This window comes from Hipposideros armiger, unplaced genomic scaffold (genome assembly GCF_001890085.2).
Source record: "Hipposideros armiger isolate ML-2016 unplaced genomic scaffold, ASM189008v1 scaffold_26, whole genome shotgun sequence".
Lineage (NCBI taxonomy): Eukaryota > Metazoa > Chordata > Mammalia > Chiroptera > Hipposideridae > Hipposideros > Hipposideros armiger.
The window spans coordinates 2929632-2942856 of NW_017731376.1; the positions used below are offsets into that span (position 1 = coordinate 2929632).

General features: G+C 40.7%; 1 protein-coding gene across 1 annotated transcript in view; it reads right to left on the reverse strand.

The window, feature by feature from the left end:
• Window positions 1–1785: 1785 nt before the first annotated feature.
• Window positions 1786–13225, reverse strand: part of CFI (complement factor I) — a 55161-nt gene continuing 43721 nt past the window's right edge. Inside the window, exons 6-10 of the mRNA XM_019635992.1 lie at window positions 12826–12962; window positions 12560–12663; window positions 7558–7835; window positions 3627–3731; window positions 1786–2198 (exon numbers count right to left, since the gene is read on the reverse strand). Of these exons, the coding sequence (XP_019491537.1) occupies window positions 1981–2198; window positions 3627–3731; window positions 7558–7835; window positions 12560–12663; window positions 12826–12962 (842 nt within the window). The 3' untranslated portion in view covers window positions 1786–1980. The remainder of the gene's footprint in view (window positions 2199–3626; window positions 3732–7557; window positions 7836–12559; window positions 12664–12825; window positions 12963–13225) is intronic.

A 13225-nucleotide genomic window follows, 5' to 3' on the forward strand; every position in this document is an offset into this window, starting at 1 on the left:
CTAGGTTTAGAAAGGCTTTGCAGGTTCCGGCGGTTCTTCTGGGACATTTGTCAGGTACCATGTAAGAAGTTTGCAACTCCGAGTCAGCATGGAGAGCCCGTGTGGAGAGACCACGTAGCGAGAGATGTCTGAGAAGCCCCAGCCCTCTGAGTCCTCCCAGCCCAGGCACCAGATACATGGGTGGAGAATCCTTCATGATGACTCTTGCTACAGCCCTGACTGACAGCAAGTGTGTGACAGGATGGAAGAACTGCCCAGCTGAGTCCAGTCAATCCCCAGATGCATGAGTAAAACCATAAACCATTATTATTTAAATGGCTATTTCAGGGTTCTTTTACAGCCGTAGATAAACAAGCACTCACCTGTATTTGATGACAAAAGGAATTAAACATCTGGGCAGCACGGGCGGGGAGGAGGAGTTAAGGTTTAATGGGCGCAGAGTTTCATTTGGGGAAGATGAAAAATTTCTGGAGATGGCGAAGGCTGCACAACAATGTGAATATACTTAAGGCCACTGAAATATATACTTCAAGATGGTAAAAATTTTATGTATATTTTACCAAAATTTTTAAGAAGAAAAACATTGGGTCAGTAACTGATTTTGGAATATATTTGTAGAAATGGGCATTTTTATTATCAAAATAATTGCGCTCTATCCAGGGCTGGATCCCAGGAACTGAAGGTTGTATTTATGTGAAAAATATACCTCTGCCTTCAGGATGATAGCTGTGTTTAAAAAATAATAATAATAAAAGCAGCTAATATTTATTCACCGAGCATCTTTTATTAATCAAGTGCTAGGGATGCAGACAGAAGGAACACAGTCTCTCACGTGTCTTACAGTGTGATGGGAAGAGGTAGACAAACTGATAAAAACGGAGTATCTTGGGTAAATGACAAGCGCTCTGCTGCGATTAAAGCAGGGTCAAGTGATACAGGCTGGATGCCTACTGGACACTGAGTCCGCAGGGGAGCCCTGAGTGAATGTTGGTGCCATTTACTAAGGAGGGAGGAGCAGATTTAAGAAGGGGCGGTGCTTTGGGGTGGCTGTTTCTTTTGAAATCCTATGAGCTATCCAGGTGGAGATGTTAAGTGCTCAATGAGATATACTACTCCCGAGTTGTAGGAAAGGTTATGGCTGGAGATACAGATTTGCTAGTCATTGGACTGTGGGTGGGATTTAAAGATGAGATTACCAGGGAAGTGCAAAGTAAAAGAAGCCATCAGAAGGAAGAGGCTGAGCCCAGCAGCCCAGGAGGCAGCAGGCCAGGCAGAAGACTGTGATGCTCTGAGGCTGTGTCTGCTGTCCTGGGGGCAGGGCAAGGTGAGAATGGTCAAGTGACTCTGAGGTTAGAGACAAGAAGGTCAATGGTTGTGTTGTAGTGTCTGTGGAGAGATTTAAAGAAAGGGTCAAGGAGAACTTGTGAAACGAGGAACTAAAGACAAGTTTTTCAAGAATTTTTAATCCTTAAGGAAGCAGAGAAATGGGACGAGAGCTGTAAGGTCAGTTATTTTCCTGTGACAGGTACTATGCCAAATATTCCGTTTTCAGTAGGTAGTTTCATTTTCTCAAGATTCCAGTTTCTATTTTAAAGATGGAAAATGAGACCAAAGAAGATAATAAATTGTGCAGGGTCAAGCAATTAGTAGGTGTAGATTTGGGGCTTGAGTCTAGGCTTACGTGACTCCAATGTCACTCAATTAGCCAAACCTTTAGTGTAGTCAACATAGCACTCCTGCATGAAGGCGATAATTTAATCACATTTCTAATAAATAAAATATGGATGCTTGGCTAAAATATTTATTCGAGAATTAAACAGCAAAATTCCAGTATGGCATAAAGCTTGTAGAGACCTTTAAAAATATCCAATAAAATTTGCTTTATTTTTTTCCTAGAGAAGTACTAATTAGGCAGTATCATTTCAATTAAAATGGAACTCTTGAGAGAAAAAGAGTAGAAAGAAGAGAGAGATCACAGTTTTATACATTGTACTGAGAAATAAGAGACCTTCCCACATGATGGCTAATCCAGTCAAAATAATTGGCCACTTTGGTGTAAACGCCTGGGAACTCTGGTTGTCCACAGTTTTCACCCCAACTTACTACACCCCAAACATAAGTCACATTGTTGTCATTCTTACAGACTAAGGGGCCTCCAGAGTCCCCTTTACAGGCATCAATGGAACCGTCATCTGTACCTGAGAAAGACACAGGAAAAAGAAAATCACACATGTACTTACATTTGTCAAGGCCACCCTGCCATCTTCCTGCCTCTCCCACCAATGCGTGTAAGGACTTTGGCTTTCTAACCCTTTCCTAACAGGAAATAATGCCTGCTCTCCCTTGCAGGCCTCTGCTGGGCCCGCGGAGCTATAGCGACGCAGGTGGGGAAATACTTTGTCTTCTACTCATTCTCCAAATTTAGCAAGTGCTCTCCCTGCTTTCTCTACTTTATGCAAATACGTGTATACCATGATGAGATTACATTCTGAAAGTACCATCAGATGCTGAGTGAGAAAATAATATGAATAGCTAGTGCTTACTGAGTGTGTAATATGTGTTAGTCACTCATTGCTTTAATCTTCACCACAACACTATCTGGTAAGTATCATCATTATCCCTATTTTAAAGTGAGACAAATCAGCCATAGAGACAGAGGTTATAAATATTAACCTCTTGTCCAAGGCCATACAGCTAGTAAGTGGCAGAGCCTGGATTTAGGCAACCAAACCTCAGAGCTTGTCCTGTTAACTGGGATATTGCCACCTGGTAGATTTTGTGCTGTTCTTCTTTCTTGTCCTCTATAACCCTGAACTCCATTTTAAGTGAGGAGGGCACAGGAAATAGTCTATTTACATTCTTCTCACTCTTACGACTTTCTAAGATTTTTAGATTGCTGTATCCACCAAGTTATAGGATGTCAGTAACTCCGCTTCTTTCTGTAATACACTACTTAGAAGTGGTTTAAACAAAGCATCCTAAATGGACTCTGCGGTGGTCACCTGCCTTTGGGCCACCACCAAAGGTCGGTAAGAACTGCTGTAGTTGTGGTGGGTGGGGGCACCTACGTCTATGACATTAAAAGGGACACACAGGTTTCGTAAGAAGTTCAGTGGGATTTCCGAGGAAGAAGAATTGAATGCCAACTGGATGTATTTGAAATGAGATCATTTGGATTTTTATTTATAAGAAGTTTGGGTTTTGATCCTGGATATACCACTTCTTGTCTGTTAGGACTTGGGGCGAATTATGTAACTGCTCTGCAGTTTCCTTATCTATTAAGTTCCCCAATTTTGCAGATATGGAAACTTGCTCAAGCTCACATGAATAGTAATTGGATTAAAACGGGATATAAACCCAGGCAGTCTGGTTCCAGAGTCTGTGCTCTTAGTCACCTTGCTATACTGCCATCTATACCACTATACTGCTTAATATGGTCCCCCTTAGTATTAGAATGAGGAAACTTGAGCTAAAGGGAAGGGACTGAACGAGTTTGATAATGCAAAAGCCAGAAGGCCAAATGAAAGGGTTCAGGGCCCAGCGCTGATTTGGGCCCTCATTTGGCGGGGAGGGGGAGACATGTTTGTTAGGGATAGTGTGTGTGTGTCATACAAATCAGCGCTTACCTGCACATTCCATTTCTTTTTCAAAGTAGCGACCTGGGTAAAACTGGGAGCAGTTGCTTTTTAGGTAAACTTCACCCCACATAAGTGAATAGACTTTTTGGTTATCTAAACAAAGTGAGAAAATAAATAGGCGTTTAGAAGTCACAAATGAGAAATCTAAATAAATACTTAGTCTCATAGTTTAGTAAACCATTAGGAATATGTAAGAATATATATATTCTTTAATACATATGTAAACTTTTGAGGACAATTCATTAGCATATTTAATCATACATTGCTCATATCCCCAGTTTCTGTATCTGCCTTTCTAAAAATACTCAAGGGTCATTCTGACGTTCTACTTGCTTAACAAAGAACTGGGTACTCTGAGATGAGTGAGATAAACTCCTTTCCTTCTCATTGCTGAGTCCAGTGGGGAAGTTGGATAGGGATCAGGGACCAGGGTCTTCTAACATAAATAGCTCCTATTTTCTTACAGTCCCTTATTTCCTTGAAAGTGCTTGTTAGAGTGAAAACAACTTTTTAATGTAAGAAGTTAAAATGAAGAAAAAACATGCAAAGTTATCCGTGTGTATGTGTTTTTGTGTGTCTGTGGAGAGATCTCTCCTGCGTGATTTGAAAGTGACTGAAAGAGAATTTAGGATCTCCTTCCATTTAAGTTAGAAATTTGGGACTTGAATATTTTTGGTCCAAGGAAAGAGAATGGCCAGGTACTGTTACTGATTGACAGTCCAGGCAAGATGAGAAAAACCTAAGACTTAGGGTGAGGTGTCTCAGATATAAAGAGTCAATCTTTGCCCACCTCCCATCCTCCTTTTCCTGTTTGCAGCAACTTTTATGCTCTCAGAGGGCAGGGACCAGGCCTGACTCATTTACTGCTGCACCAGCACCCAACCTCATTCGAGCATACAGTAGTTTGCTTAATAAATATTTATGTAATTAATTAACTCATGAACTCAGTAATTCAATCATGAACATCTTAGGCCAAGTGACTTACCTCCTCTATAAACTACCTGGGGACAGAGATCTCTGGCTTAGCCTGAGAGGACAGCCCCACAGACCCTAGCACTGTAGTGACTACATAGTCCTTAACTGTAGAGCTAATATTCCTCTCTTCAGGGAAGCAGAGGGAGACAAAGAGCCATGACAGTATACGGCAAACCTGGAAAGAGTTTCTTTTCTTCTTCTTCAAGTCCTACTTCAAGTTAGTCTCAAGATGGCTACCTTCTTTGGGATAGAAGCTTTCTTTTTTTTTAAATTATTTTTTTATTATGAAATACACATTTTTTAGAATTAGTTTCAGCTGTACATCACAGTGCAGTAGTTATACTTTTTACCCCTCAAAGTGACAACCCCCCTCCCCCAGTCTGCCGCCCCATTTCCCCCCAATATCATACATATCTATTACAAATCCCTTGACTCCACTCCCACACTATACTCCACATCCCATGACTCTCTCTCTCTCTCTCTCTCTCTCTCTCTCTCTCTCTATATATATATATATATATATATATATATTCACTTATAGTTGACAAGGAGCTTTTTAAAAATTAGTGATTTATTGTTTCCCCAAACTCAGGAGAAGGCTTTAGACACTGGGAGCTCCCATCCCATGTGAGAAGTTTTTAATGACTCAGGAGATCGCTCGCGCCCCTGAACTCTTGTTTTATGTACTTCTTGAAGCACTTGTCACATTCTGCTGTCTGATGGTGGCATTCATGACTGATGGCTCCTACAGAAGGGAGAAGTCCCTTGGGAGCTTTAAGTCCCTTGAGAGCTGGCCTTGTCCTTCAACTTGTAGCCTCTGCACTGCAGCCCCTGTTTTTTGACTGGGTCCATATTTTGCATCAGTGAAATCCTAGCCTATTAGCATTACTTTCTTACACTCAAAGTAAAGGGCTCAATAAATGCATTAAACCATTTTTGATTAATAAACCAATGGATAAGAACATATCTACCATTTATAGAAAATACATGGAATAGAAGAACATGTTAAATACCACATCCAGGATACAATCAGCCAAATTCAATGTGTGGAAATTCTAAAATAAGAATGACCCAGTTTATTTAATAAATACATTTAAATAAAAGGAAAGGGTAACTGTTCTAGATTAAAAGAGATTTAAGGAAAATAGCCACCAAGTGCAATATGTGGACTTTGTTAGGATCCCAATGGAAATAATCTGATTGTAAAAATGTTTTGTACATAATTGAGGAATATTAAACCCAGGCTGGATATTCGCTGATATTACCAAATCCCTTTCTTTTTTTTGAATATGAAACATGCTGTGTCTTCACTTTGTTTTTTAAAGCCCTTACCTGATAAAGATATTTACTGGTGTATTCACAGGTGAAATTACATGATATCTGGGATTTGATTTAATATATCCCAGGAGAAAAAAAAAGTGTGGTGGTGGTGGTGGTGGGGGGGGAATACGTTGAATAACTCCTGACTGTCCTTCAGGTCCATTCTCCACTCTTCAGCGCCCCGTCCCTGCCCTAAGAGCCTGGCCTGGGGTGCTGCCTCAGTAGGAATCCCTCAGCTTTTGGTTTCCTGCTGGTTTCCAACAGAAGACGCCAGCAGAAGGGAGAGAGGGAAGGAGAGACGCTATCAAGATTGGGGCTGGCTATAACCTTCATCTCAAGGTTATTGCTTCTCTCAAGGCAGCCTGCTCTACCTAAGGCTCGTTCTCCTTCTGGTAACTTCTCCTTCCCTTTACACCTGCAGATCCAGAAGAGGTCTCTGTTCTGGTACTGTTAGTCCTGGGTTTCTGCATGGCCCCTGGGGCCCCCCAAACCCTCACCCACATCTTTGTAATTAACTCCTTTATAAATAAATTTTCCTAATTATCTTATTGAGATAGTGATTGATTCAGGGAGATAAAACAAAAGTGGAAGAATGTTGATAACAGTGGAAACTGGGTGGTGAATAAGTAGGTTTATTATACTTTATCTCTACTTTTGTGTATACTTGTACATAAAGAGGTTGTGTTTTTTTTAAAAAAACAATGACTATAAGGACATAATGCCTTCTGGATGAATTACTAATAAAATTTAGTATTCAAACATACCGTAAATTCAGGTTAATTTGTACATATATTTTATACTTTTCAATGTGGCAATTATAAAGAATGTGTTGGAATATGATTCTATCAGACCAATGCAATGAAGTTATTTACAAAGAGAGCTTAAGAGGTCAAAAGTAAGTGAAATTTCAAGGCTAACTCTTCAAGAAGAAGGAAAAGCACTGGCTAATTTAATTCTAATCTAACCTGTAATTCAGCAGGTCTTTCTGATAATGTGTTCCTAAGTGTTCCACATCTCTTATTCATATGAATGTTCACCTCAAGTCTTAGAAGCTCAAAGAACAAATTCTTTATGTTGTCTTTGTCTTTATGGAATGTGGGGACTAGGGGCATGGAGAATGGTGGAGGGAAGAGGAGAGAGAAGGGTGTGGAATCACTGACTCAGCATATACTGTGACATCCCTTTGAAAAACTGTTTGTCTTCCACCCATATCTCGTCAACAAATCCCAAAGCCCATGCTATTCATATATGTCCCCCTATCACTCTCTTTTTCTTGGTAAATGGTTACTCCTTAATGGATGCTTCTGAATTACAGACTGTAGGTATCCTTTGAGACTCTGGATCACGATCAGCTACATAATTTGCATAGCCCAGTGAAAAATGAAATGTGAGGTGGGTCCCCTGCAAAAATTATTAAGAACTTCATGATGGTGACAGTAGAGCAATAAACCAAGTATGGACCCCTCGGGTGCTGAGCAGCTGCACAGGTCCCATCCCAGGAAGCCAGCCTCGCTTTTCTGGATTGGATGCTATGTTCTCTCTGAGCATTAGATTAACTCCTATGCATTTCTATTCCCATTAATTTTCAACCCCTGGATTCTGATTAACAAAGTGTAAAACGTACCTTTTTCTCGCCCCCAGCCAGAAATGATGCATTTGTCATTAGGTCGGAATAAATGTGGAGACCAGGGGACACAGGCAGGGACGGAATTATGCAGCACACATTCTTTTTGGTTTGCGCGCTTTTTCATTTCAATCAAAGCTATGTCATTTTGGTAGGTGCCTCCATTGTAGTTTTCGTGGATAATAACTCTATTGACCTTATTAACTATTATCCCAGTGTTAAGCTTTACCCAGTCTAGTAATGATGTCCATATTTCGTAACGGTGAGATTTACTGACTCTGTAACAGAAAAAGGAAAAGGGAACTATGTTGAGAAAAAAACAACTATAAACGTGGACTTCTGATACTTCATCTTTATATTCTTCCTTCTAAAGGACGTTTTTTATTTTCCCAGATTTTTTTTTTAACTCTTGCTGTCATGAAGCAGTGCAATTAAGTTTACTTAGGGCAGAGTTAAAGTCAATTGGTAAATGAACAGAGGAATAATCCATCTATATGCACATTATCAGGGACATAAAGAATTTGCTAACAACTAGAAATGCCTAGAAGTGAAATGAGTTGGCTGCCTCTGGAATGAGAGCACCACCACGGAAGGTGCTTAAGCAGGGACCAGAGAGCATCCAGCCAGCAACGTGGTTGAGGAAAGAGGAGTCAGAGAACACGCTCTCATTACTTTGCTGACTCCAGAGGGTCTCAGAGCCAAGACCACAGCAGTCAATTATCCTAACCTTTAACACTGACTTCATCCGAACATCACACTGTATTTATTTGCTCACAAGCCTTTCTTCCTGTTAGACTGTGCTACTTGAAGTCAAAGATGGATGGGGTCTTATTAATCTATGGATAGATGACTGTGCCTAGTGTAGTACCTGGAACATAGTAGCTGTTTTAAAATATGGTGGAAATGGTGACTGAGCTAAATATTGCCTGTTCTTATGCTTCACTCCATTTCATACCAATTTTCACCTCATGCTTTCCAGCAAGTTGGGCATCTACCATCATTTTCTCAGGTAATCACATTACAGTTAAATAGTGATGCCCTTGGAGTTAATGCAGTGTTCAGAATGATTTTAGTTAATGCTTATTGTTCCAAGAATGCTGTGTTTCATATTAATTTTGGTTATTTTTCAGGATCAGAGGTCCTGGATATTGTTTAAAGATTAACCCTGGTTATGCATTCAATTTACTAAACAAATACTTAGTGTGCACCTACTATATATCAGGTATTTTGGTAGCCATTGGGATACAGAAATGAGCAAAAAATCAGAAATAGTTCCAACCTTCATGGATCTCAGAGTCTAGGGAAAGATGTAGCATTAAATATTGGGTTGTCGGAAAAGTCATAACGTATTTTGTCTGTTTTTCAAGGGTCACTTATTTATATAAAGAACAAAGATCAATCAGTGCTATATTGCCCATTTTGTTCGATAACCTTTTGCCGTCTTTCAGTGAGCTTCATAATTCCTCATTCATAGAAGGACCTGTTTTATTGGCGAAAAACTGAACAAGGTGTTGATTTACAACCTCATCTGAATTGAACATTATACCAGACAAGGAGTTTTGAAGAGAGCGAAACAAGTGGAAGTCTGACAGCACAAGGTCAGACGAGTATGGTGGGTGTGGCAACACATCCCATCCAAGCTCCAATAATTTATAACGGGTGATCAGACTTGTGTGTGGTCTCGCGTTGTCATGATGGAACACAGCTCCTTTACAATTAACAAGCTCTGGACGTTTCTGGATGATGGATCCATTCAAACTGTCCAATTGCCGACAGTACACATTCAAATTGATTGTTTGGTTCCTTGGTAGGAGCTCAAAAAATATGACACCTTTAAAATCCCACCACACTGAGAGCATAACCTTCCTCTGATGAATGTCTGCTTTCGATGTCGTTTGAGGTGAATCATCACGTTGGGACCAAGATCGTTTGCGCGCCACATTGTTATAAACAATCCACTTCTCATCACCAGTTATCAGTTGCTTCAAAAAAGGATCATTTTCCTCACGTTTAATGAGCATATTTCAGATGTTTATATGCGCCATCAAATGAATTTCTTTGAGTTCATGTGGAACCCAAATATCAAGCTTGCTTACGTATCCCAGCTTTTTCAGGTGGTCGTGAAGGCTTGAATGATGGATGTTCAATGTTTCTGCAATCTCTTGTGTCATGTAACATGGGTTTGACTTGATCAATGCCTTTATTTTGTAGTCATCAACCTCGGTGGGCCTCCTTGACCGAGGAGCATCGTTGAGATCAAAATCACCAGCACGGAATTTCGTGAACCATCATTGGCACTGACGTTCTTGTAGAGCATTGTCACCGTAAATTTTATGCAACTTTTCACAAGCTTGATGCTCGTTCTCCCTTCATGGAAGTAAAATAGTAAAATATGGCAAGAATGCACACTTTGGTCTTCCATCTTCAACTTGTTGTAAAGTCTCCAAAACTCAACCAAATTGCTCAGGTTTTTTTTGTTTTTTTTAGAATGAAGCTACAACTGTCAGCTGTCAAATGACATAGCAATAACATAGATGCGATAGACTCTAGTACTTCCAAAAATGAGCAGGTGCCATCTGTCACAAACATGCGTCATGACTTTTCTGACGACCCCATAGATAATCACACTAATGAAGATATGTATTCTGCTGTGGAAAGTGGGAGGGATGAGCAGCACGTGGGCTTTGTCTTAAGGGAGTCAGGGAAATTTTTCTGAGGAACTAAAGACTGAGCTGAGATCTGAATAGTGAGTAACGCTAACTAGGAAAACAGGGTAGGAGGAATCATTTCAAGCAGGGGAAACAGTATATGAAGGTCTCTGCAGCAAGGAGAGAGGTGCACATGAGTAGGTGGAAGAAATCCAGAATGGGTGGAGCAGAAAGCAGGAGGTAAAGCTCAGGACAGATGAGATGGACCAAGGTCAGTAGGGCTCAGCTCATATGGGGCCTAATGGGCCATGTTATATTTTTGCTTAGTTTTTTATCCAAAGAGGAATACAAAGCCATTGAATTTTGTGTAATAAGTGATCAAAACCAAGTATGGAAGTATTACTCCATTGCTGCAGTAGAGAATGGATAAATGGGGGGAGGAGGTGGGCAGAGTAAATGTGGGGAAGGCAATTACAAGGCAATTGGTGTAATCCAGATAAGAGGATGGAAAGTGGAGATGGACAGTTTGAGAATTAAATAATTGGAAATTTAAAATGCCACTTAGAGTTGGTGCTATATTGCCTGGACTATGGTAGCGCTGAGGGAGTGAAATGTGATGATGCTTAGATTCCTGCTTTGTGTAACTAGATGAATGGTGTTATTTGCTGAGATAGGAAACACAGGGACAGGACCATAGCTGGGGCAATGGGCATGCAATGAGCTCAGTCTTAGAGATTTTGAATTCATGAGCCAAGATGACAGGCAGTTGACTGTAGGGTCAGTGGTTGGAAGACAGGTCCAGGCTGGAGATATCATTGATTGTGTCAACATATAGCATTTTAAAGCACAGATAACTTTAAGAAGAAGGAGTCCGAAGAAAAGGGGAAACCAGGGGAAATACTGAGGGACTTCTCCGTATTTTGCTTGAACAATAATACTGTCACAGGAGGGGGAAGCTGCAAACAAGGCAGAAAAGGTGTGGCCACAGAGGATGGTAGAAAACCAGGAGAGTGTGTATCACAGAAGCCAAGAGAAAAGGGTCATTCAGAAGGAAAAATTAAATTTGGCTCATTGCTCCAGCCCACGAGGATTTCTATGGGTGTCATCTAACATATTTAATTATTCAACATGTTTCCCATCCCTCTCTACTTTGGGTCACCTGCAGATTTGTTAAGTAGGCCTTTATCTAAGTTACTGTCATATATGTTGAACTTGATTTTACCCTGGCTCTGCTAGCAACTGATAGTGTAGCGTTAGCCAAGTCATATAACTTCTCAGTTCCAATCTGCTTATCTAAATAATGGGGAAAGCGATATTTACCTCTTAGAACTGTTGAGAATATTAAAACAAAGTAACATGTGCCCAGCACAGTATTTGGTCGGTAAGAGGTGCTCGATAAATGACATTTCATTCATTCTAATGATCAGACCTGAGGCCTGAACTCTGTCCTCCTCCAAGCTGACCTTTATTCATTATTAACACCTTTTAGGTATTGCCCTGCAGCCACTGTTATGGGCTAGATTGTATCCCCCTAAAGTTCACATGTTGAAGCCCTAAACGCCAGTATGACTGGATATGTTTGGAGATATGGCCATTAAAGACGTTTAACTAAGATTAAACAAGGTCATAAGAGTGAAGCCCTAATCTGATCTGACTGGTCTCCTCATAAGAAGAGAAAGAGACATCAGGGATGCAGGCATGCTGAGAATAGGCCATGTGAGGACACAGCAAGAAGGCAGCTGCCTACAGGCCAAGGAGAAACTAGCCCTACTGATACCTTGATCTTGAACGTCCAACCTCCAGACTGTGAGAAAATAAATGTTTGTTGTTTAAGCCCCCGACTCTGTGGTATGTAGTTATGGCAGCCCTTGCAAATGAACACAGACACTTATAACTTGCCATATTGGCACTGCATCAAATTTATATTTCCCATCTGCACATTATTATGAGACATCAAGTGCTGATGCTGAATCCAGACACATTCTGCCTACCCCACTTCTTTGACTTGAGAACCTCAAAACCCTGTCAAAGGAGAAGATAAATGTGGATAGCACTCATTTTTTTTCCCCACCATGCAAACAAGTGAGCCAAGTGAAGTAAGTTGGTACTAATGGGTTTGATCTGGCCTTGACAGCTGGGATCAACAGTTGGGCCTATGGGGGAACATAGTAGGTTCTGGGGGATTGGCTTCTGGGGTCCCTATCATGAATATCAGAGGGTATTTAACAGTTAATAGAGTGGAACTTGTTAATGACTTTTTCTCAGATATGTTTTTATTTGTTATCTGCCACAATCTCTATTACCCACTTTCATTGTTTCAGGAAATCCAAAATCCACTTTTTTTTTTTTTTTACCTGACACAATGTGCAGCAGTCAGGATCCAACAGCCACCAATATAAATTCCTCCACAGGTGATTTTCCCGTCATGCCTAATTGCCACTTGCCATGGGAAGTCTCCCTGTAAAGACATTTGTATGGCCACTGCCATTCTGCAAGCAGGTAGCTCTAAGATATTTCCATTGCAAGACTCCCGGTCTTACAATTGCATATCCCACCCCCTCTCCCCCCCAAACTCGGGCTGTCCTGGGAAGTAACAGTAGAACTTTTCGTGCAGGTTTACCTCTTGTGCCAGCATTCCTCCTACGACTCGTTTCCTTCGAGCTTTGACAGAGCTATTTTTAACTCCACAGGATAGTTTAGGGATAAATGACTTTATCCGTTTTCTTTCTTCAAGAAAATAAGAGATTGTATCATAAGTTTGAACCCATTACCTTGTGGGCAAACACTTCTTGATATCTCTGCCACAAAAACAGCAGAGGCACAGCTAATGTGAAAGAGGCCACATCCATTAGTAAACTATTTTGGATGCTAAACTGTACTATTCGCCTTGTTTAAAAATTCTGACTTAATATTAAAATTGGCTTGGTTCTCTCAAAATCTTTCTGAAGGTAGAATAGTGGCAGAAAGAGGCTGGCTGAGGGGTTAAACGTTTACCATCCTCTGGCTGATGAAAGATGCCA